This window comes from Haemaphysalis longicornis, unplaced genomic scaffold (genome assembly GCF_048455015.1).
Source record: "Haemaphysalis longicornis isolate Haplotype H1 unplaced genomic scaffold, Haemaphysalis longicornis Haplotype H1 scaffold_3, whole genome shotgun sequence".
In the NCBI taxonomy this organism is placed as follows: Eukaryota; Metazoa; Arthropoda; class Arachnida; order Ixodida; family Ixodidae; genus Haemaphysalis; species Haemaphysalis longicornis.
The window spans coordinates 61,395,544-61,420,097 of NW_027526335.1; the positions used below are offsets into that span (position 1 = coordinate 61,395,544).

The 24,554-nt window shown below is 45.5% G+C and overlaps 1 protein-coding gene across 3 annotated transcripts in view; it reads left to right on the forward strand.

The window, feature by feature from the left end:
• Positions 1-24,554, forward strand: part of LOC144174506 (uncharacterized) — a 110,750-nt gene that overhangs the window by 70,295 nt on the left and 15,901 nt on the right. For 2 of the 3 annotated variants that reach the window (XM_077703240.1, XM_077703242.1), the window contains exons 4-18: positions 2,025-2,104; positions 3,925-4,040; positions 4,690-4,853; positions 5,547-5,582; positions 7,488-7,630; positions 8,553-8,787; positions 11,966-12,164; positions 15,092-15,168; positions 15,523-15,736; positions 15,827-15,907; positions 15,999-16,118; positions 19,934-20,152; positions 21,003-21,157; positions 21,388-21,507; positions 24,296-24,370. In XM_077703240.1, coding sequence (XP_077559366.1) covers positions 2,025-2,104; positions 3,925-4,040; positions 4,690-4,853; positions 5,547-5,582; positions 7,488-7,630; positions 8,553-8,787; positions 11,966-12,164; positions 15,092-15,168; positions 15,523-15,736; positions 15,827-15,907; positions 15,999-16,118; positions 19,934-20,152; positions 21,003-21,157; positions 21,388-21,507; positions 24,296-24,370 — 2,034 coding nt within the window. The remainder of the gene's footprint in view (positions 1-2,024; positions 2,105-3,924; positions 4,041-4,689; positions 4,854-5,546; positions 5,583-7,487; positions 7,631-8,552; positions 8,788-11,965; positions 12,165-15,091; positions 15,169-15,522; positions 15,737-15,826; positions 15,908-15,998; positions 16,119-19,933; positions 20,153-21,002; positions 21,158-21,387; positions 21,508-24,295; positions 24,371-24,554) is intronic. The other variant, XM_077703241.1, reaches the window with a different exon arrangement.

The following is a 24,554-nucleotide window of genomic DNA, read 5'->3' on the forward strand; positions in this document are numbered from 1 at the left end:
GCGGAGCGCGCAGCTGCCGCGGCGAGGAGAATGGGGGAGGGATGCGGACTACGCCGCGACAACGACGCGGGACAAGGCGAGTTAAAGAGATGCGTTGCATCTAAAAGCCGGGCACCCAAAAGGCTGGGTGAAATTTGGCTGCAAGAGGATAATGTTTGACAATATGACACGCGTAAACATAAAAGTCAGACATAGAAGGCGGGCATTGCATGAGTGTGTGGGCGACTTTAGCCGTAAGTGCTAATTGTTTGACATTATGATACGATTGACATAGTATATCGTAGGGTCCCCCATCACTTTTGCAAGCCCTACAAAAAAATCACGACACACTCATGGTTGAGTGTGCCGTGTGCCAGAAGCACTGTCTTGGAAGAACCGCAAACTGAGCCGGTTGGTATTGGTTCATGGTAAAAAGCTGCGCAAAACACGAACACTTTTCATGTTGTCCATTGCCTCTTGCGAACAGTTTGTGTTTTGTGCAGTTTTTTTTGTTATTATATATGTGTCGCGGGTTAAGGGGCTCGGAGGAAGTGGGAGTGAAGCGCCACCCTTTACCCACCATTGTGTGTGTACAGCCGAAAGCGCTGAACGCTTCAGCGCGCTCTTATCACTGCCGTTGTGGGCCTTACTGGGTTGTTTTCCCACTGTGACATTACCTGAGACAAGGCAAACTCTACCAGTGGGTTTCAAGAGATAGCGAACAGGAACGCGTTACTGTTTTTTTTTTCTTCTTCGTTATCGGCAAAGTCGGAGGCCGATTTCACTTTTAAGCTTAAAGAGTAAATCTCGGGAGTGAAGCATAACATTTAAATAAACTTGCGACTTGCACTATGGTGATCTGTGTACTTTTCAAAACGTTTTAGGTGCGAAGCCCTTTAGGAGCTCGGGCTGTCGGCGTCTCATGACGTCTTCATCGTAACAGTCGTATCATGCGGTCACGGTACTAAAACATCGGGACCGTCGTTTGCGCCTCGCGTCAGAACGTAACGCGTACTAAAAAAACACCGGCACACTCGTTCACGCCTCGCGCTGAAACGCTTCGGGCTTCAAAGACACATGACTTGTGCAGCAAAGCTGTATACCTCTACCCCACACAACTGTTTCACCCCCGTTGGAAAAAACGCAGAGCGTCAAGAATACACTTGAGGGTATTCTTCAAGGCACCAAGAATACACTTCGCCCCACCCCAGGTTTCACCTTAGTGGAGATGGCCCGGGATTTTTTTTCCATAGCGCCTCTTTTTTACTGAAGTTAGGCTTCGCCTCAATATTAGTATTATTGCGGCGAAACCAGCTTGCGGTTCCGGTAGAGGTGTCTTGGTGGGGTGAACATGCGTAGTTCCACTTTGCCTGTAGCGCTAGCATCATGCAAGCTAGTTAATAAAATTTAGATTTAAAAAAATAATGCGCAGGTCTTTGTTTCGTTCACCAGATTCCGTCGGGAAGGGCACGAATCCATTAAGCACGGTTTTCCCCGTTTTCAGTTCACTTTAACGCGTTCCCAGCAGCAGATAATTTTCTCCTTTGTCTTTCAAAATAACTAGCGGTTAATGCAGCCTTTTAAAGCGAAGCCTTGGTGTTCTCACTAATGGCGTCTGCAAAGCCAACTTTCTCTGACGATGATGAATGATCTTGGTTTAAGTGAAACTCAGTCCAAACTCGGACAACCAAAAAATCGGTCACGAGAAAGCTTCGCGTTCAACCATCATCGTTGTTAGACAGAAGGGTGCATAATTTTTATGCAACAAATTCCCCTACAGAGGGAGTGCAGTTAAGGGAAACTGTGAAGTACAGGCAAATAACAGGCACACAGTTTGTCACTCATGTGGGGCAAGCTATCCTCACAGCTGTATTATAAGCTTTCATCTGACTGAATCTACAGACAATTTCAGTCTTAATCGAGAAGTGCATATAATGCTGGAAACCAGACATTTCAACACAAATATATGTGTGTAAATTTTGACAGAGTGGTGGAATTGCAGATGCATTTTTTTTTGAGTAACAATTATTTCATTTCAATATCAGGAACGGCAGTCAACAGCACCAGCTTCCTGAGAGTCCGCCAGACAGCGGTTCCGAACCTCCCTTCTCCCCACCAGAAGATGGTACGTAAGGCATCTCTTCTTTTTCAAATTTTTTTCGGCGCAGCTATCACTAGCAGCAACCTTTGATGTTCTTGATGAGACTGACAGCCATGTCCGTTCCCCCGTTTATTTCCTGTCCCATGCTACTGGTTTTTCCCACTTGCTTTATGGGCATAGTAACAGCCTTCCCATCTAGGCACATCTGATTAATCTGCACCCAATGCTGTAAACAGAAGCCGATTTCTCGCTGCACGCTTCCACGTGCAGGTTTATTTGTTTGGTCTGCTTCAATGTTTTCAAATGCCAGCGAATGCACATTCAATAGCTGCAGCGTTGGGTCCAGCACAATGCAAAGAGCTATGCCTGCTTCCTAAGGAATGCTGCGCGAGGTTGTTTAGCTTGTTGGCATGGTTGCATGTTAGCAATCTGTAGTAAAAGCATGGATGTCTAAGGCAGATAGCATGTTAGTGTTGAGAAATTGATCTGTTTACAGGACCTGCAAAGATGCAGCACAATGCAGCAACTGTTATGTCTTCAAGTGCAGGTGTGTGTGTACGTATATAGGGCGTTTTACCTAACTTCAGCCAAAACTATAAAAATATATTGATGCCCTGTAAGGTGATGCAACCAACTGCATGTTGCTCACTTTGTATGTAGTTTCTCACGCTATTTTTTGTATTTTGCTAAACTAGATAGTCAGCTTTAATATTAGCCAACTTTCGAACTAACGAAGCTAGGCGAAAAATCCCAATTAGAAAGTTGCAGAGTGGTTTTTAAAACATCCGAACAAAGTTTGTGTCTTTCTAGCCATTAAGTATTAGTGCTTTTCTGGTTATTGAAGACTCCCGCGAAATACAAAAGAAAAAATACCATGTGACATGCCGGCTTGCACATCGTGGTTGCAGTGCTCCCAAATGTTCCGCGTACAAACAATGATAGGTACGCAGCCGCTTAAAAAGTCATAGGGCAGATGACGAACCTGTTGTGTCCGGCAGGGCAAGCGATAACTTCTGTGTCTGCTTATCGCTATTGACGATCTGTTGCGAGAGAAGCACATCGCTGGCGTAAACAGCACAGCCAACGCATACGTTGTTGCCCTGTTACCTTTTAAGCGGCAGTGCGCCTATCGCAGTTTGTGCGCAGAACGTTTGGGAGCACTGCAATCAAGTCGCGCATGCCAGCACGTCACGTGGTATTTTTTTGTATTTCGCGGGCATCTTCAATAAGCTGGAAAACACTAATACTTAATGGATAGAAAGACACAAACTGTTGGTTTGGATGTGTTAAAAACCAATCTGCAACTTTCAAATTGGGATTTTTTGCCTAGCTTCGTTGGTTTGAAAGTTGACTAATTAAAATTGACTAATTATCTACTTACGCAAAAAAATACAAAAAAAAGCGTGAGAAACTACATACAAAAGTGAGCAACATGCATTTGGTTGCATCACCTGAGAGTGCATCGACATATTTTTAAACTGGTTAAATTTAGGTGAAACACCCTGTTGGTACACACATAAGCAAACATTCACATACAATACCTCTTTCCCAACCATTTTCTTCCCAGCCTATCTCTTTTCTCGCGTCATTATTCCAGCACTACGTGGACCCGACAAACTGAAGACAAATCAAAACCTGGATCTAGGTCTTAGTTAACTTTGTTCCCTGTCTCTCTGCAACTTCGGGGGTTCAACTGAGGTTGGGGATGACGATTGAGAGCTGCCTACACTTGCTAATTAAATTTTTGCAGTTGCTCTAGTTCGGTTTTTTGTCAGGGGGGGGTTTCATTTGTTAAACGTTTCTTAATTGCCCAGCACTGAGGTTTCCAAAACTCGTTGTTCCAGCGGAGGCGAAGTTGACTGGTGGCCACATGATGCAGTCCTCACCCAGCCTCGGCCAGGCCCCGATGCATGGCGGCTACCCCATGGGGACACTGCCGCAGCACCAGCAACTGCAACCAGTATGTGCACTCTTTGATAGTGCTTGCCTCACTGTCTCAGAAATGGCAACTGACCCCAGGCTGGGGTGGTCAACTGACACGTTCGGCCCATGGCTCGCTAATGGTCGACTGATGGCCAGCAGGCGGGTGACTGATATGTTAAAAATTGTTTGTTAGGTGTAGGGCTTGTTAGCAGATCTGCATCTGATTCTTTTCAATGTGTCAGAGTTTGTTGGGACAGGCACACATGCCTCCTCTATTTTTTATCACTTCCTTGTGTGATGCACATTTGCTTTTTGTTTTTTGTTTTTGCTTTCTTACCCCTGTGCCTCAATAATTGGTTGACAATGTGAAAGGTTGTCACATCAAACATAGTGTGCATGTGCATGTTTGTGGTTGTGTGTGTGTGCATGTTTGTGTTTCTGTATATGTGCACGTTTGCGATGTGCACGTTTGTGTTTGCGTGCGTGTGCACGTGTGTAACGATTTTGCTGTTGGCAGAAAGCAGTGCTGTAGCACTCCAATGAACGACCTAATCGCCTCTGTGTCGAAACGTTCCCCGTCCTTGCTCCTGCGATAATGCCGCTGTCCTCCCTCGCTCCTTGCCCTTCATTAGCCTTGCGCCATTACAGAACAGCAGTGGTCACTATATTGTCCTTTCTGCACGCAGTCCCTGGCCAGCTTCCAGTCCAGGGACCCGAGTGGTCATCACAGCATACAGCTGCTGGCAGGAGACCCGAGTGACGGCGAGCAGCTGCTTGGTGGGCTGTCGGCCGGCCTGCTCAACAATCCCCCTCAGTCGTCAACACCCATGACCTCGTCTCTCTACAGCAGGTGGGCCACTGTGGCAGCTGGGTTTTCAAGAGGGCTAGGGGCTAGCTACACTGGGTGCTTCTTGGGATTACCAGAATCAGCTTGTGGAAGGCGATGTGATAGCTGAGAACCTTTGATGCCCAATTTGATGCCTTTGATGCTCAATGTTGCTCAGGAGCAACAACTCAATGTTTTAGATGCGACGCTCAGAGCATCTCTTGTCGGCGGCCCTGTCCTTCCTGCGTGCGTCCGTTGTTGTCCGTGTGCGTTCGTTGTCCGCAGCCATTCTCCCGCTCTCCTCTCCGATAGCGAACACACTCTCGCGAGGGGCATTGGATTGGATTCGATTCGATTAGCTTGGCTTGGATTGGATTGGATTGGATTTGGGTTGGATTAAAGTGGATTGTGTTGGATTGTGTTGCGTCATAGCCTCGGCAGACGTGCTGGCGCCGTCGCTTGCCCAGGTGAAAGCGTGTGCCATTTCGGGCAGGACAACCAAGCTAGCTGGCATATATGCTTCTTTTGTGAGGAGGAGGGAGGACATGTAAGGGAATCTTTCAGTGTGTTGTTTAGCTGACAGCAAAGAAAGTGCCGAAGGTGGGGGACATTTGGGGGAAACGTGTGGGAAGATATTTTTACCAGTTTTTGTGACTATAGCTTGTCAGTGGATAACTTTGAAGTCAAGAAGACTAAATGGGAATCTTTGTGTTGCAGGTTCATCATCCCACAGCACGAGTTTGAAGGCATGAGGTGAGAAGTGTAATTTCTGCTAAGTGAAAGCTGGGAGTGAAATCTTGGGAGTGAAAGCTGTTTTTCGCACTTTTGAGGCCAGGTAGTGTCTTACAGTGTTGAGGCTTTAATCTCGGCTCACCGTTTCAATTGTAGGTTCTTAATTGGGTGAAAATAGCCTGATTTTTTTTTGTATAAGTGGAAAAATGCATCTGAAGTCATTTTCTTAACTATTTCCTTATCTTAGCAAAAAAAAAACGGCAAAGAAAGTAAACAAACTACATGATTTATCTGCCTTTATAAGTGGAATGTGCCAACATTTCAGATTTGTGGCAATGAGTTCAAGTTGTTTTTGCGCAGATTGTGTATAGCTTCCTGGTGGCCACAGTTTATGCATAAAATAAATGCATACAATATGAACACAATATGGACTTAAGATATTGGCCCACATACTATATCACCCAGGCACAATTGTAGGTTCCGCCTCGCCCAAATAGTCTTTACGTGCTAAATTTTGTTAATTAAGCTAGAACATGTGAAGTGTGAGCTTAGAACGGCACCGAACTGCATGGAGGTCAGTGGGAGGTTCTTAATTCATTTATGTTTTGAAAATTACATATAACTTTTTCCTTAAAGGAGCACTGACACGAAAATTTTATGTTACATTTTTATAGCTTTTATCGGTGCTTAATGGTCTGGCGAACCTGAAACAGCACTTCAAATACTTCAGCACGCGACATTTAATTACATTGAACGTCCTGAAAATCATTTGTTTCAAATTCCCGCGCTTTCATCCCAAACGGCGCATATGACAGAATCCCGGCCTGACCTCACCGCTTTGTGCGGACGTCACCGGCGCCCGCTTGAGAGGGTGTTGCGCCCGCTTGTTGCTCGTGGGGCCGCGCGCGTGAAGTGACGTCGCGAGTTTTTGACGAGCGCTGTCGCATCACTTTTTTTGGCTTCACGGGGTGATGTCACGCTGATGTCCATTTGCTGAGTGCCGCTCCGCGCGCTGCTCCGTCGGCGCGATAAATGAGATCCAATTAAACTATGTTCTTCGCATCGCAGGCCGCTCATATTTCAGCCAGGGTATTCTGTTGAGTGAAGGAAGCGAACTGTGCAATAATATTAACGCCGAAAATTGGTGTCAGTGCTCCTTTAAGAGTTTGGTCAAAGGGAAATTAGTGAAAATTCCTTTTCATTTTTTTTTCTTCAGTCAAATGGAGGCTGGTAAAGCAACCGCTTTTATTCCTAGGAAGCTGCTGCAGCACCTTTGCTACTGGGGCCTGGAGCATGCCACAGGGCAGCCATCCTTGCCTTTCCTATTATTGTCACATGAGGTGGCAGTTGCACCAATGGCCATTGTGGTTCTCAAAAAGACATTTCTGTCATTGGGGAAGGTCGTGGATTTTGTGCGTGGCCAAAGGGGAAGACAAGGCCGTGGCAGGTACACACAGGTGCAGAGTGCAGAGGAAATATCCGCTACGTCACAATAAAGTGGTGTGGCTTTATTAGTAAGGGTAATGACTGCCCTAAGCAACTGGGTGGACTGGAGGAGGGGTTTTCGATGCATGACTGGAACGCGGGGCTACGATAACCATTTCTTCTCGTCTAAGTCTGAGCACGTTGTTGCGCATTTGTAAAAGAATGATTAAGTAGTAGTGTTTTTCACAATGTTCCCGAGTTTTATGTTTCTTTTTACTAAATTTTTATTTTTATGGCTCTCCCGTTTTTATCATGTTTCTGTTTATACAAAATTTTGCTGCCACCTTATCGGCTTCATCGATATATCAGATCAGTACAGTAAGTGTTATTTCGTGGCTCGATTTGAAGCCCAGTCCATTGCCAAGCAGAAGCACTTGTGATGTATCTAACAGACCACTTCCACCCCCTCCATTTTCATGTCCTGTGGTTTCCACTCTGTAGTTGCCAGTCACTTGCCAGCCGGGAGGACTATGTGTGTACAGAAGTGCCCCTTGAGCACCCGGCAGGCATCACTGGCCAGAAGCGACGCCGGCTGTCTGGCTCGGGCCCATCCAATGGCTTCGTCCACGTCAAGCAGGAACCAGGTATCATTGGCTGATGTGAATGTGCACATGTGAGATCGAAAGCGGTAATTATTTGCTCGCGCTCTGTATTGACGACTTTGCCAGAAGAGAGATTCATGTGACCCTAATTTTAGGAGGGCACAGGATGAAACATTTGCTCTTATGTGTTCCACATTGAACATGTAAGGGCGGTATATTCCACGTGTAATATGGCAGCACGCTTGCCAAGCACACTAATATCCGAACATTGCTGTTGTTGCATGGAGAGATGTGGAATGTTGTAGTGTTGCTTGAGCGTGTGATGTGTGGTAACATTTAGTCAATGTGGTGGTGAAATGCCTTGTTGAAATTGCATAGGGTGTTTCACGATGTACGCATGCTCATTTGATGCATCTGCTGTATGGCCTCAGCTGCCACACATGCCACTGGGCTTCAGATACTTTATATTTACTGTATCTGTACATTTGTGTCGTCATCAGCCACTTGTTGATGCTCTTAGGAGGAATAAAATGACAGGATATGCCAATGGGACCAGGAAAGGAGATGTGCAGTGTGTAGATCAGTGCTGCAATGGAATGGTGCACAGCTGCAGCGTAGTAAGCATCAGCAGTGACAGCCAGGGTGTAGGCAAAAAAAAAAAAACATTTCGACATTTTCTACAAAAGAATTTTCTACAAAAGAATTTTCTACAAAAGAATTTTCTGCGTTTAGCCTCTTATTTGGGAGGTTTCTTTGGAGTCTATTGAATCCAATTATACATGTGCATGAATTTGATTTTTTTTTTTCTGTCTGAAAGAAGGCAAAAAAACTTTCTGTGCGTGCTTGCATGCGCAGTAACAGTATAGTGTAGCACTGCAACACACAGTAAATGGCGTTTGTGGGGCAAGCCACATCCCGTTAGGCTTCACCGCCTGACAGCACAATTTCGTTTGTGTCTTTACAGCTGGCTTGGCTGTGGGGGTGGTGGCACCAGCGGCTGTCGGTTCGACAGTGGTCGGGGATGTGCCGACATCATCGCTGACCCTCGTTGATGACGACTCCAGCTACGACGGAGCCACGGGCGGTGGGTCGGGCGATGGCAGCGCCTTCATGGACTCCAGCAGCATGCAGTGCATCAAATTCGAGCCTTTCCAGCAGGTTTCTTGGAGTCCACTCCTGAATGGAGCCCTGCAAGAACTGTGCGTAACTGAGATTGCTTGTACCTATTTTGGACCCGCGAGCACTGGGATGAATTGAGATCTTTTAACGCGAAGCCTTTTATGTTTCACTGATGGTGATGTAGTTACACCAAAATTCAGTGCCGGAAAGCCAACACAGAAAAAATTGCTTCCCGTGGTCGGAATCGAACCTGGGCATTTCCGTTATGAAGTTGACGTCTGTCTGATTGCGCAATCATTGCATTCGCAGGTCGCTCAGCATTTCCTTCGGCTTCGTTGAGCAGATGTTGGCTTCGGGCTTTGGAAGTTTGGATTTGGACTTTGGTTTGATTCCGTTTGCATGGACAAAGCTTTGCGTTTTAAGCACCTTTCTATTAAGAAAGAGGCTGCGATTTTTTTTTTTTTTTTTCATGTGCTACAAAACCTTGTTGTCAAGCCATTTACCAATGAGAACCTTCTTCATCGAGTGCTTTCATTGAGATGTTCTCTCACCTGCAGTTCTTCTTATTTGAATCGCTAATTACCTCCTGAGCTTGTAGAAATGCTTCGTTTTCAGGTACTGCAGGCTGTCTCTATAGAGATGAGGCACATTCATGTTACTTATGCTTGGCCTGCTGTGAAAGGATTGTCAATTCCCTATTAAAGTGGAAGCTTTCTTGGTTGGACTGATGGCGTTCTGTCAAAGAACTGACGCATTTGACCGTAGACTGCTTGGTCGATCGAAAAGCTCTGATATCGCCTCTGGATGCACCGTGCGTGCGTGTGAAACCGGGGTTCCATTGCGTCAAAATGGTTACTTGAAAATCGCATAAAAGGAATGGTCCTGGCTAGATAAGAAAGTGCACGCATCGATCATGAAAAAGTACATAAAGTACAATAGTCTCGTAAACCATGTATTTCGTAAACCATGTATCTTGTAAACCATGTATCAGTATAAATTCGATCATTCGTAGATGTGTTCATTTGTGCACGAAAAATCGGCGCATGGGTTCATTCTTTGTTTGCGATGTGACGATCGACTGGACGCACTTTCAGCGAACGTCGGACGTAGCATTTTTAGCTTTCGTGCTTCGCTCAACTTTCTTTGGAATGGATGGTAAATTTTTTCCAATCCTTTTGAGTTTCAAAGTGCTTCAAAAATGCTTCCTTCACCACCACCCTCTCGCACTGTGACAGTATATTCAGCTACCTTTGGGTGACATGGCCTGTGAAAATTTGAGGGAATGCAACGGGCAGCTAGTTTTGGTGCCGCAATCCGCCATCTCCTCCCCCCCTTATTCAATAGTACAACCTAATGTCCTAAAGTCTTAATGCTTTCCTGGTGACAAAGCTTCTGTGCAACTCCATGGGAGAACTTCATATGTGGACCGAAGCTCTCCTATGTGGAGCCACTGCGAGTCCAGTGCAGGCAGCTTGGAAGGCTGCGGCTGTGCAGTGGGTCGCGATCATGCCGTGATATTTTTTTAGCAATATATATACCTTTGTTCACTCATTGGGAAGGGCAAGACATGTAAACTATGATGGCTCAGATGTGCTGTGTGCCTGTTTGCCACCCTGGCTATTGAAGTACCCAGGAAAAGCTTTGCTGTTCTGCTTCCGTAACGAACACAAACAGCGCAAAAGGTGGAAGCAAGCTATTCCGTGATGGGAGACAGACGCTTTCAGTTTCCAGTTGAAGCATGTGTGCATGTGCGAGAAACATTTGGACTCCATAGGTGTTATTCGAGCCGGTGGGTTTCTGATAAGTGGCCAGTCTGCGTATCCCCAGCGCGAGCAGCCCAAGCTTCGTGTGGGTGCTGTCCCACAGATATTCATATACTTGCCAGCGTATCTGACGAAGCTGAAGACATGGGCGCAGTTAGAAAGAGTAAACCCACCTGCATAACGACGTCAGTTGTTGTCATTGAACAACTATAAAGCAAGGGCTGCTATATGTATGATGTCTTCTATGATATCTGTATGATCTCTCTCATTTCCCTACATCAATCCATTTATTGCCACAAACTTATTTAAATAAACACTTGTACTACAGCGCAGCCGTGGTGAGCTTGTGTAGTCTGTTCCATGTGCTTGGCAGCTGCCCGCTATGGCCAGCCAGCAGTCAAAGCTCCCTGTCATCAGCATTGCACACCCAAAACCTGTGGTGGCCGCATTTTAATTATCTAATCAGGTCTTTTGAGTTCTGAAAATCCGGCATGGCTAGCTGTGCCTGCATGTTTTTTTTAACTTGCCCTTTGGGTGGGTGGCAGGCGCTCTTGTGTTTTTATTTTTTAGACACCCTGCCTATGTGCTCAACCTACCAGTCACACAAGGCTGCAATATCTACACACCCCCGCCCCCCCCTGGCCAAGCACACCCATTATGCTGCTTCTATTTCGTTAGCGTATTTTTTCTGTTGTTTCTGTTCACTTTTCAACTGTGGATTTCTATTATGATAATATCGTCTCTCTGTACAATCAAGCAAATGCAGCGATAAACCAGCATGCTGGGTTTGTATACCTATTTGCTCAGTGCACCAGGTCACAGGGCTGTGTACCACTTTAATATCAGCGCTAGTTAACTCGTATCATCTAGGCAGCAAATAAAAGGCTAGTCAAATACCAAAAATGCCATATGTCTGCCCTCTTAGCTTAGCTTAACAAAAGCTTAGCTGTGCCTGGCGCAACTAACCCCACAACATGCCTGTGCAACATGTGTGGTCTTGCCTCTATCTCACAGCTAAGCTACAATAACAGACACAATAATATGCATAGTTTTTACTGCTAAAAATGAAGAGCAGAAGAATGTAGGCGTGGTGCCGATGTGGAAATAGCCGGCCAGCAAGCGTCGTGGAAGGCCGGTGCAGCCTTCTCATCGACAGGGGCGATCGTAGTGGCAACTTTGGTCCCTGAATGAAGTTTCAGCTGGAGTTTTATGATACTAAAAGCATTGGAAAACCCCCAGAATAGTTGTGAAGAATGAGGGGGAAGATGGGAGGACAAGGGGTCCATTGAAGGCAGAGTAAAAACGCTTTCTTCTCTTCTATCCCCCTCTTAATGCATTTTTTCTCTCATTTCAAAACCCCCTTCTAGAGAAGCAAGCACTCTGCCATTTCTGCCAATGCTGTTGAAAATTTGGCTGCTTCATAACAGTGCCAGTGATTTATTACTGTATTTTGCATTTACTCGTTGGGCATGCACACGGGCCTTTCTGCCTGCAGGCCCCTCGTGATGTTCCGGGTGGATGCTGACAAGGGCTTCAACTTCAGCAACATCGACGACGCGTATGTGTGCCAGAAGAAGAACCACTTCCAGGTCACCGTGCATGTCCAGGTTCGCGGAGATCCCGTCTTCGTCAAGACACCCAGCAACGAGGTGGCCAGGGTAGATGCCTTCTACGTGCACTTCTACGGCGTCAAGGTAACCCTGCCGGCTGCTCTCATTTAAAGGGGCCATGAAGACAAATATTGAGTTTGGTTTGCCAAAAAGGCTGCTTTGTCCCAACAACAGTGGTGCAAATTTTATGGACCACTTAAAACAAATTGAATTATTAAAAGCCGACTGCACTCAAAATTTCGCCCTCTTGAAAACCCCGTTTCCGTATGGTCTGCCTAAAAGAAAGCAAGATGCAAAATATAACAGTTGAAATATGTGCGTAGATGCTGCAAGCGATCAGCAAAAATCGGCGATTTTGAAACCAAAACTCGGGAGAGCGCGGCCGTTGAAGTGACGTTGCAGCCAACCAGCGAGCGGCCGCATGGCCTGCAGCTCAGGAGCAAGCCTGCGCACAAGTCAGCACTGCGGAGAAGCAGTGGTAACTCTCTGGCATTTTCTCTATGATGCAACAGAATCTAGTTTGTGCATTTGGTAGCTGCTGACCTAAGCACTGCCAAGAATCGTGAATGGGCGGTAGTGGGGTTTTTAGTGGGGCCTCTAGTTCCATTTGTTCGCATCACTTGAATGCTAGCGTGCACTTAAAAGCCAACTGCACTCAAATCACCTCGACCAAATTTATTTTTAATGTGTAGTAAGTGCCACCAAATCGGCTGTGGCAAGAGTGGTAGCCCTGTGAAACGCCTCGCTAATCATCCAGAAGCGTTTAAAAAGGCTCCGCTGCAGAGTACGCTGCACCTGCTGGTGGATCGCGTAAACAAACAGCCATGACGCGCCTGCGACGCTCAGTCCATCTGGGGCTTTTTCCTCTGGCCAACCACGCAGCTGGAGAAATGGTTGAGCTCTGCTGTGAACACTTCACCCATTTGCTGCCCTGTGCGCGCGTAGGGCTAAGGGCTAAGGGCTAAGGGCTAAGGGCTAAGGGCTAAGGGCTAAGGGCTAAGGGCTAAGGGCTAAGGGCTAAGGGCTAAGGGCTAAGGGCTAAGGGCTAAGGGCTAAGGGCTAAGGGCTAAGGGCTAAGGGCTAAGGGCTAAGGGCTAAGGGCTAAGGGCTAAGGGCTAAGGGCGTAGAGCTTGCGCGCAGGCTTGCTCCCGAGCTGCTGACCATCCTTCTGCTCGCTGGACGGCTGCAACGTCACTTCAATGGCCGCGCTCTCCTCGGTTTTGGTTTCAAAATTGCCGATTTGTGCCGACTGCTTGCGGCGTCCATGGACTTATTTCAGCTGTCGTATTTTGCATCTTGCTTTCTTTTTCAGCAGACTATACAAAAATAGTGTTTTCAAGAGGTTGAAATTTGAGTACAGTTGGCCTTTAAGGGGGGACATGGCTCTTAAAACAATTTCCTTTAATTTTTAGGTAAACTCTGTGAAACTTGCCAGTCTTGCTGCTTTTTTTCCACTGATTTAAAATACGCCATTATTTTTAAGTCAATTAGGTACGAAGATAATTAGAGGTAATTAGTCATTTTTGGAGGAACAATAGATGAAACAGCATTAGCCATAAAACTAATCTTTATATTTTCTGATACCCTGGCAAGGGCAATAAGAGTATCTGTTTTTTGATGCACTGCTTGGAACTAATTTTACAGCTCATAAAACTTTGGTGTTTGAAATTGGCATTCGAAATGGTTCCTTGCCAGTGGTGCCACCAAGGTTTAATGAGCTGTAAAGTTAGTTCCAAGCGGTGCATCAAAAAACTGATTCTCTTATTGCACTCACCAGGGTTCCTAGTGTTGGAAAATATAAAAATTAGTTTTATGCCTAATGCTGTTTTGTCTATTGTTCCTCCAAAAATGACCAGTTATCTCTAATTATCTTGGCAACTAATTGTGTTACTAAAAAAAATAATGGCATATTTGAAATCAGTGGATGAAAAGCAGCAAGACTGACAAGTTTCACAGTGTTTACTTAACAATTTATTTTGAGAGCAATGTCCCTCCTTAACACCCTCGTGTTCACTCTATTGTGTCACTGCCTGTGCCAAGAAGGCTGTGGCAAAAAGTGTTAAGGAGATGCAACAAATTTTCTCCATAAAAGAATACTCTGGCATTTATTTTATAATTGCTGTAGAAGGCTTCTGCAAGTGTTTTTCTGTTTTTACTTTCAGTCAAAATGGCATTTCTTTAAGGTATAACCAACAGTTTTCTTTCAATCAGGTAACCTGTTCTCATAATCCAAAATACACATCCCTAAGTAACGCCTAAAAGCTAAAATACACACCGCCAGAACAGAAGGGTGCACCCTTCTGTTCTGGGGGTGTGTTAGCTAGCTTTTAAGCGTTACTTAGGGATGTGTATTTTGGATTATGAGAACAGGTTACCTGATTGAAAGAAAACTGTTGGTACCGCAGCGATGACTCAGAGGTACAGCACTCGCCTCGTATGCGGGAGGTCCTGGGTTCGAATCCTGGTACCGCTGGGCACCCACCAGTTTCTTTAATGGGTACAGGCGTCCTTGGTCGAGTGCGGACCCTTGAAAGGAAAATCCACGCCTGGAAAGCTGCCTTTACCCTTGCAAAGGGGCCCCTGACCCTTGTCCAGCTGGTGGGGCCCCCGGCCATCATGCTGCGTTGCGCCATTGCCGGTGGTGAAAGAGTCTGGCGGCATGTCCTGCCACAGGCGGTTGCAAGTTGAGCGTCCACCGTGGCTGTGGAAGGCACCATGTGCATTCGTGTGGCTTGGTGGCGCGGGGCACCTACCGGTAAAATAGGTAAAAGCGACTTTCGGCCTGGCGCTCGGCCCTTGTGTGGGTCTACAACGCTTGGGAAGTTCACCCGGCTTGCACGGGAAATTGCCCCTATGGAAAGGGGCGGCTGCAAAAATGCAGGAACCTTTTTTCCCTGTATTTTTCCCTGTAAGGTATCCTTGTATTTTTTAAATGTTTTTGTGGTAATTGGGCATAAGGCTTTCACATATAAAAGCTCTGTTGTATGTCTTGTTTTTATTCACCTGTTTAGATGGAGTCGCCAGCACAAACAATCAAGGTTGAACAGTCCCAGTCGGATCGCAGCAAAAAGCCTTTCTACCCTCTTGTGTGAGTACTCTTTACTATACAAGAAAAGGCAATTTCGGTTCTAAACAAATACGCAAAGTAGTAGTATGATCATTGTAGTTACATAACTGGCATCTTAAAATTTCCGCAGTACATTACCCCAAAGTGCCGTTTGTCGTAAAAAAAGTAACTGTAGGGCCATGATGAGTAACTCTTAGGAGTAACTCTTAGGAGTAACTCTTAGGAGTAACTCTTAGGAGTAACTCTTAGGAGAAAAGGCAAAGAGCATTGAGAGATTGGCAAGAAAAAGCATGTGAAGCCTGATGGGGGATGGGCAAAGAGCACAGCTTCCCTTGTCCCCTTCCTCTGTTCGAGTGCGCGTTGACGAGCGTGCAGTGACTCCTGCAGGGTGGACCTGAGCAACAACCAGTCAGTGAAGCGCACCATCGGGCGGCTGCACTTCAGCGAGACAACGTCCAACAACATGCGCAAGAAGGGCAAGCCCAACCCGGACCAGCGCTACTTCAACCTGGTGGTCAGCCTGTGCGCGCACTGCAACGACACCACCTACACCATCGCCTCACAGGCCTCCGAGCGCATCATCGTGCGGGTCAGTGTACGCACCCCCCCGCCCTTTCCCCCCCTTCTCCCCGTTGCACTCCCATCCCACTCCGATTGCTAACCACTTGCTTCTACACAGGCATCAAACCCTGGTCAGTTTGAGAACGACGTGGAGCTGTCCTGGCAAAAGGGGCTGGCAGCAGAGTCCATTTTTCATGTGGTACGTGCAACAGTCATGCGATGGGGCAGCCACTTTATGAGTTGCAGCCACTCAACGTGAGTCTGTTGGTGACGCTCCTTGCTCGTTGCAGGGCCCAGTTGGGATCAACACTGACAAGCCCGATGAAGCCCTGACTGTGCATGGGAACGTGAGGGTGACGGGCAGAGTTATGCATCCATCTGACGAAAGGGCAAAGTCTGACGTAGTCGAGGTGAGCGTCATTTAGAGGAGGCATGAGCTACTTCTGGGGAGTCCTTAATCAACTGACGAAGCAGGCATGTGCGGTTCGTCGAGAGGTTTTTTGCTGACAAATGACAACAGGGTCGTAAAAGATCCCGGGGAAAGTGACACTAGCAATTTCAACATAAAGGCATGGCAAATTGCTAAGCAGTTGAGGTGCTCATGCGAAACGTTTGCAATTCGCAACGCCATTTGCTTATCTCTTTTCCTGACATTTTCTTGCGTCGAAATGAAGACAATTCACACAAGCTTCAGTTATGATAATCGCGAGTATAGCAGATACATTTTTCCTGCTTCTGACCAACCAGCGCTGATGCCATCAGCAATCAGCCTTGAGATTCAAGGTTGCTAATAGATGGCACACACTTTAAAGGCTGAAAAGTAACCTAAGGACGTTTCAGTGTCTTTGGTCAACAGCACAGACACGGCGCAGTATGCAAAAGTTGGAGTAGTGTGTAGGAACATTTCACCTTAATTAAAAGAAAGGGGAGCAATCATTTTACAGTTTCGATTAATCAAAATTGCCCATAACACCAACTAGTCGCAGGCTTTTCAGTGCATGTATAGCTTAGATTGTGGCATATGCCTAACGGCTCTTCCCTACAGCGGGTGAATGAATACAAGTACCTGGGCGTCATCTTCACGCCTACCTTGTCTTGGTCAAGGCACATTGATTATACATGCAACAAAGCTCTAAAAAAGTTAGGCTACCTAAACCGTACATTGCAAGAAGCTCCACTCGAAACGAAATTGCTAACATATAAAACTCTCATCCGACCCATCTTAGAATACGCCTGTGCCATCTGGAACCCTTATAAAGTATCTGAAATTAACACACTTGAATCTGTTCAGAAAAAATCCATTCGTTTTATTTTCCGCCGTTTCGATTGGAGCTTTTCGCCGTCATCCCACCTTGCCACACTAGAATTACAACCACTGTCCGAGCGCCGTGAACGCGAATGTCTTAAACTTTTACATATTCTTACGAATACCTCACGCTACTCATTACAGAACAGCTATTTGTCGCCCGATAAACTTAAATCTACTAGAAATAGCCACAAACTCAACCTTGCAACTTTTCATCCACGAACTAATCTATTTAAGGGGGGACGTGGCTTTCAAAATCAACTTTTTTATTTCTTTGTGGATTTTGATGAAAATTGGCACAGCAACTGGAAATGCTTCTGTGATAACACCATAAAAATTTGAAGTTAATATTTTGATAACTTTTTTATGTATGAAATTTTCTTTCTGTTCTGCTTGTACCGAGCTTGAGCGGCTTATAAAACACGATAGAAAACTTGTTCGAAGTGCTTTGCATTCTCAAATGAATGGACGAGGTCGTGACAGTTTTAGAATTTTTTTTTTACAACACAATGTTTTTTAGTTTTCATTTTTTTAGAGGTTAATGTGCAACAGGCATGTCAACTGTGAACGATTATTTGAATAAAAAAATCACAAAAAACAAATCTGGAAAACTAAAAGTGTCACGACCTGAACAGTTCATAAAGGAATGTAATGCAAGAAACGGAATCAGAATAGACCCAGCAGTCACGAAGAAATCCCTGGGACAAGCGACACAGGTGGCAAAAAAAACTGTTTTGAGAAAACGGCTTCCGAAGTTGCAACATAGGTTTCACATATCAAAAGTCGTCACGGTTGTAGCCTTTCATGTCCTTTTGAACATGGGGCTTCTGGAAGGCCTTGCCTTGAAATTGGAGTGCCTTTTCAGCCTTTCTCTTTCCAGAAAACATCATTTTCAGCTCCTCCGTGAAGAGTACATACCCCCCTTTGCAAACCAAACGAAGGGGGAGATGGGTTTCAATGGGCTTTCAATGCAAAGTAGGTTAGTTGGTTGGCTGTATCGCACTGGACAACCTCCTTTTGCAGTGTTGTCACCATGGCAACAAGTTAAGCATTTTTTTAACTTAAATTTGAACATTTTTGGCTTTTTTTCATGTTTTATCTTGCCTGGCACTTAGTACTCATAGTGCAGGTGTTCATTGCCAAAAGTTTGCATACCACAAGGTTGAAAATGAGCTACTTTGAAGCTTGGTAGAGTATTCTGCATAACTCCCAACTTCAATGCAAGAGCATATTTTTTTTACTACTTTTGACATTCAAGGCATCCAATATTTCTCGCAGCACAGCCAGTATGCCCTGAGCAATGGTATCAATAATTTCCCTAAAAAAATCACTGTTAAATGCTGCCACAGTAACGTACATTTTTAACGCAGAGAGCATATTTTATTCCTATATTACTAACTCAAACCTGTTTGCATGAAAATTACAAGTGCACGGGAAACATTGCGCAAGAAAGGCGATATGGCTCGTGCGCATCGCAGCGCACGCTTACCGCGACATATCGAGCTTTGATTATACCTGATATGGCTGGTCAGGTCGCTTTTAAGATTAAAACTAACGTCGCAGGCATTAATTACAACTACTGGCGTTCAATCGTAACCGGTTGCCCAGTCATGTGATGCTCCAATGCGCGTCGGCTATGCCGTGCGCGCCGCAGCGTTTGACGCGTCGACCGTTTCTTTCTCAAGGCTAGCGAGCCCACAGTCAAAACACAGCACTAACTAAGCGTGTAAACATCGCAAATCCGACTAAAAGTTCACTTCACGAACCGCTATCGCAAGCGCGCACACCGCGTCACCCTCTAAGGTCTGGCGACGGTGGAGTCACGCGCACCACGAAGCGTTCGATGACCTCCGCCTTTCGAGCCACACAACTTCCCGTAATCTGGCTCATTATCTCTGGCATTCCCATCGCGATAACGTCCGTGTTGCATACCACAGATTGAACAGAAACTCGGCCGAGCGAAGCGGCGAAAAATGAACTCAATCCGCTCGCTACGCAGCTCAGGCGGCCGCCATCTTGCGTTGCGCCCGCGACATCCAACAATCAGGAGGGTCGTCGTTCTGCGCCCCGACCAGAGGACCAATAGCGCTTCAGCATTTATTTCTAGCTTCGTTTGTGCGTCGTTTCTTTTCTGCCGTTTGTGCGGTTGTGAATGAACGAAGATAAAAGAGACGAGCGGAACCGGAAAAACGATCGCTCAGCCGATCTAACCATATCAAAATGGCCGCGCCCGGTGGCACCGTTGCGGAGATAGAGCGCTCCGAAAATTGCCGTTTTTTCGCCCTTTTGCGCTGATAGTTTGTCACCGCGCCTGACAAAAGTATTTTTTAATGCCACTTTGCGACGCTTTTCAGCGTAAAAACTTTGCAGACGCACAGAATAGGAAACATAGAAGCCGAATATGCGGGTTTCAAAAAAACGATGTTTTGGTCATTTTTCCGAAGTTGAAAGCCACGTCCCCCCTTAAGTACAGCTTGTTCCCGCGAACAATTGAAAAATGGAACCTACTACCAGGTGAAATTAGGTCATTGCCTTTGGAAAAATTTTTGCAGAATTTAAATTGATTGTGTTATGTCAGTTTTGCATAATTTCAATGTTTTGCTGTACTCATTATCTATTATGTCTAAACTTTATGAATAAGTGAATTTAAATGTGTTGTGTTTTTATATGTGTTATTCTGTGCAGAAAAGTGTTTTGCATTCTGTGTACCAACCCACTCCTGCGATAGCCCAATTGGGCTGCAGTATGTACATATAAATGAAAATAAATAAATATGCCTCATTTCAGTGAGGTACAGCTGCAGATTTTATGCACTGACCGGGCTTGGCCACACACCAAGGCAAAAGTTCCCTTCCATTACTGATTTTTCCAAGCCAGCCTAGCGGAATTCTAAGTTTATGCGAATTTCCTCGCTTGCAGCTGGACACCAGGGAGCAGCTGAAGAACGTGTCCAACATGCGCATCGTGCGGTACCGCTACATTCCCGAGTTTCTGGAGCAGGCAGGCATTTCAGAGGCCACGGACACCGGAGTGCTGGCGCAGGAGGTGCAGCAGATCCTTCCCGACGCCGTGCGCGAGGGTGGCGATGTGCAGCTCGCCAACGGCGACTGCATTGAGAGCTTCCTCCTTGTCAACAAGGTCCGCCTCTTCTTCCTTCATTTTTCGAATTTCTTTCAATTCATTTCTGCATGCTTTGTCTTGCAAGTGCCCTGCTGTTAAACCCCTCCTGTTTTATAATTATGTGAAGAAGTACAGGCAGTTGTTGCTGGATGCCGGTGTTTGAGAAAGGGTACATGGCTCTTAAAAGAATTTTTTTAAATTTTTAAGTTAACTCTGTGAAACTTGTCGGTCTTGCTGCTTTTTTTACCACTGATTTCAAAAATGTCGTTATTTTTTAACAAGTCAATTAGTTCCCAAGATAATTAGATAGTCATTTTTGAAGGAACAATAGAAAACAGTCTAGTCTATTGTTTAGTCTAGTTTAGTCTATTCTGTGTAGTCTTGTCTAGTCTATTCTGTCTAGTCTAGTCTATCTTGTTTGAAATGGGCATTCGAAATGGTTCCTTGCCACTGGTGCCACAAAAGTTCAATGAGCTGTAAAATTAGTTCCAAGTGGAGCATCAAAAAACCGCTCCTCTTATGCGTTCACCAGTGTTCTTAGTAATGGAAAGATTTCATTTTGTCTAATTATCTCTAATTATCTGGGGAACTGATTGACTTGCTAAAAAATAACGACATTTTTGAATTCAGTGGTAATTAAAAAGGCGGCAAGACCGACAAGTTTCACAGTTTGCTTAGCAATTAAAAGAAGCTGTTTTAAGAGCAGCATGCCCCCTTAAGTGCAGTGGCAGTTACAGGGTCAGCCTGCCTTCAATTCTCTGTCCATCCCCAACAACCCACTCGCCGTTCCCTTCTTCTTGTGCTTCCCTTAGAGCAGGTGAAACAAGGGCTGTTGCATGTAAAAATGTGCACCTAATCTATTTTACAGGACCGCATTTTCATGGAGAATGTGGGCGCTGTGAAGGAGCTCTGCAAGGTGACAGATAACCTCGAAACCCGCATCGACGAACTGGAGAGGATAAATCTCAAGCTGAGCAAGATCAAGCGGTTCGACAGCATCAAGTCTTCTTCCAGCAGCAACAGGTGAGCTGGTAGAGATATTTGAACACTTTCCTCGCTCTCTTGTTCACTTGATGTATACATGCTCTTGTGGCTAGATATGGGCGCATTGCATGTGCGTGCATTCAAGCTAAAGGGCAAGAAAAATTAGGATTAATGCTTGCTTTGAATTAACTCTGATGTGTTAGGTTTCAAATAAGCAACTACAGTTATTCCCAAGCTAACACCTTTAAACCGCTTCTGTTTTTGGACAGCCGTGGTTCCTACCCTTCAAGGAGTGCTTCGGGGGCCAAGAAGCACAGGGAAAGGCCCTTCTGTAGCAATAAGTTTGTCCAAGGAACCATAATCGCCCTCATTCTTGTGATGGCATTTTGGTGAGTACTTGTTTTCAGTTACAAGCTTCTGTACTACAGCGTTGCCATTCAGCTTCATGAACACTGCTAGCATTCGTATAATTGCAACGTTTAGTGTAATGGGGAGAAATATAGCACTACACTGAAGGGCCAAGAGATGCTCTGAATTGCATCCCCTTGCAAACTAATGACACTGACACAAATACTGAATGTTGTGGTCAAATGCAATACCAACTAATGCTGAATGGGCCTTTTTAAGATAAGTTGTCAGAACATTCTGTAAAACAAGAAAACCTGCACCATAGTCAATCTAAGCTAGATCATGCGCTGTTCAGAATAGCAGATGAACTGGGGCGGTAGGCTTGAGGCAGTGCAGGTGTTTTCTGGTGAATTATATACCGTGAATTATATTCACCTAACTTTAGCCACAGTTTAAAAATATGTCGATGCACTCTAAGACGACACAACCAAATGCATGTTGCTCACTTTTACGCGTAGTTTCTCGGGCTACTTTTTGTGTTTTGCCTAATTTGATAATTAGTCAATTTTCATTACCCAACTTTCAAACCAACAAAGCTAGGCAAAAAATCCCAATTGTAAAGTTGCAGATTGGTTTTTAACACATCCAAACCAACAGTTTGTGTCTTTCTATCCATTAAGTATTAGTGTTTTTCTGCTTATTGAAGATGCCCGCGAAATACAAAAAAATGCCATGCGACGTGCCAGCATGCGCGACTTGATTGCAGTGCTGCCAAACGTTCCGCGCACCAACTGCGATAGGCACACTGCTGCTTAAAAGGCGACAGGGCAGCAACGTATGCGTTGGCTGTGCTGTTTACGCCAGCGATGTGCTTCTCTCGCAACAGATCGCCAATAGCAATAAGCAGATGCAGCGGTTATCGCTTGTCCTGCCGGAACCAACAGGTTCGTCATCTGCCCTGTCACTTTATAGGCGGCAGTGCGCCGATGGCAGTTTGCGGGCGCAACGTTTGGGAGCACTGCAATCACGACGTGCAAGCCGGCACATCATGCGGTGTTTTTGTATTTCGCGGGCATCTTCAACGCACTGAAAAACCTAATACTAACATCCAATGAATAGGAAGACAGAAAGTGTTTATTCTAGCGTTTTGAGTATACCGCCCTGCAACTTTGTAATTGGGATTTTTTGCCTAGCTTTGTTGGTTTGAAAGTTGGCTAACTAAAATCGACTAGTAATCTAATTAAGCAACATACAACAAATACCATGAGAAACATAGAAAAGTTAGTGACATGCATTTGGTTGCGTCATATTAGAGTGCATCGAAATATTTTTAAACTGGCTAAAGTTAGGTGAAACACCTTGTATAAGCCAATCGCAACATGTACTCTTCCTTTAACTCCCACGATGGCACACAGTTGCAGTACCAGCTTCCCATATGGCATAGTTTTTGGAAAACTTTACAAATGCACAATACCTTGTCGTTGCTTGCTTAAAGCTTGGGATTGGGCTAGTTGGTTTAACATCTCAGGGGGAAAAAACAGCGCAAAGACGGGGAATAACGGTTGTGACGTCACTTTTTCCTCGTGTATAAATTGCAGAACGCAGTAAAGCACCCCCAGTTGTTAGTCAGCGCTTGTACTGTCTTTTCGTCCGTTAGTCCCCGTCTTTGCGCTGTTTTTTCCCCCTGCGTTGCTTGCTGCTTGACTGGTCTTGGCCCTGGCTTGTCAAGCCAACCATTGTGCTGCTGACGGGAGCCTATGGTCGGAAACTCAAGCAGTCAGCCCAACTTATTGCCTTTGTCACGTTAAAGTGACCAACACTTCTTCTTGGCTGTAATGAGGGCGAAATGGAACCGATGGTTCGAGCTAGCTTTAGTACTCATATTGTGCTGCTCGTAGCACAGCCTCATTTCGTACGTTTATGAGTATTTATAGCGCTGTTCTTGGACCACTAAGGGACTTGCATTTATGTGGCTTCATTTTAACAAATGCTATGTGGTTGCATTTGACAAAACCAAAATACTACTCCATGTTTGTGGCTGAGAACACAGCATCTCCATGCACCCATTTTGAGCTAACATTCAGGGTGGTGCGACAATAATTGGAACACTTCAAAAATTTTTTCCTGAGGGAACCGCAGCTCTGTTCATGCTCAAACTTCACACAAAGGTCACATTTTGTGGTTTATTTTGTTTGACACTGGGAACAACGACGGTACTTACCTGTTTATTCCCAAAATAAAAACTATTTTTGCCTATGAGAAAATGGAGGCTGATTTGGACGTGCAAGCCAGCACAAGTGATATTGAAACAACAGCGCCACCTGGGGTATGCAGAGTGAAAAGCATGTTTGGGATTCACGGTAGGAAGGAGCCAAATGGTGTAGCAGATGGTCAGAAAATGCACCAGGGAATGAGCTAGCAGATGATCAGAAAACTGTTTCACATTTTCTGATGGCCTGCTACATCATTTGGCTCTTTCCTACCGTGAATCCCAAACATGCATTTTGCTCTGCATACCCCAGGTGGCGCCGTCGTTCCAACATCAGCTTGCGCTGGCTCTCACGTCCAAATCAGCCGCCGTTTTCCCATAGGCAAAAATCGTTTTTATTTATTTTCAGAATAAACAGGCAAGTACTGTCATTGTTCCCAGTGTCAAACAAAATAGACCACAAAATGCGACCTGGGAAGTTTGAGCATGAACAGAGTGGCGGTTCGCTCAGGAAAAATTTTTAAAGTGTTCCAATTATCGTCGCACCACCCTGTACTACGCGGCACACCAAGAAGGCGTCGAATTCCGCCAGCACATTTGCTTATTTCTTCTTTCCACAGCCTAGTTGCCATGGCGGCTTTGTACATTCTTGAATGGCATCGAAGGGCTGAGCACACTGCCAGTGCCCATCATACGTGAGTTCTGCAACACTTCTTCGCTCCCATTCGGTTTGAACATGTAGCTGGTCTATGGTTAAATTCCCAGCTGGAACCAGCTGGCTTCAGCTAAGACCAGCTGGGCCCAGCTGGGAATTTAACCATAAACCAGCTGGGACCAGCTACCATTTTCTCGTGGGTACATGTGGTGGTGGTGGTGGTG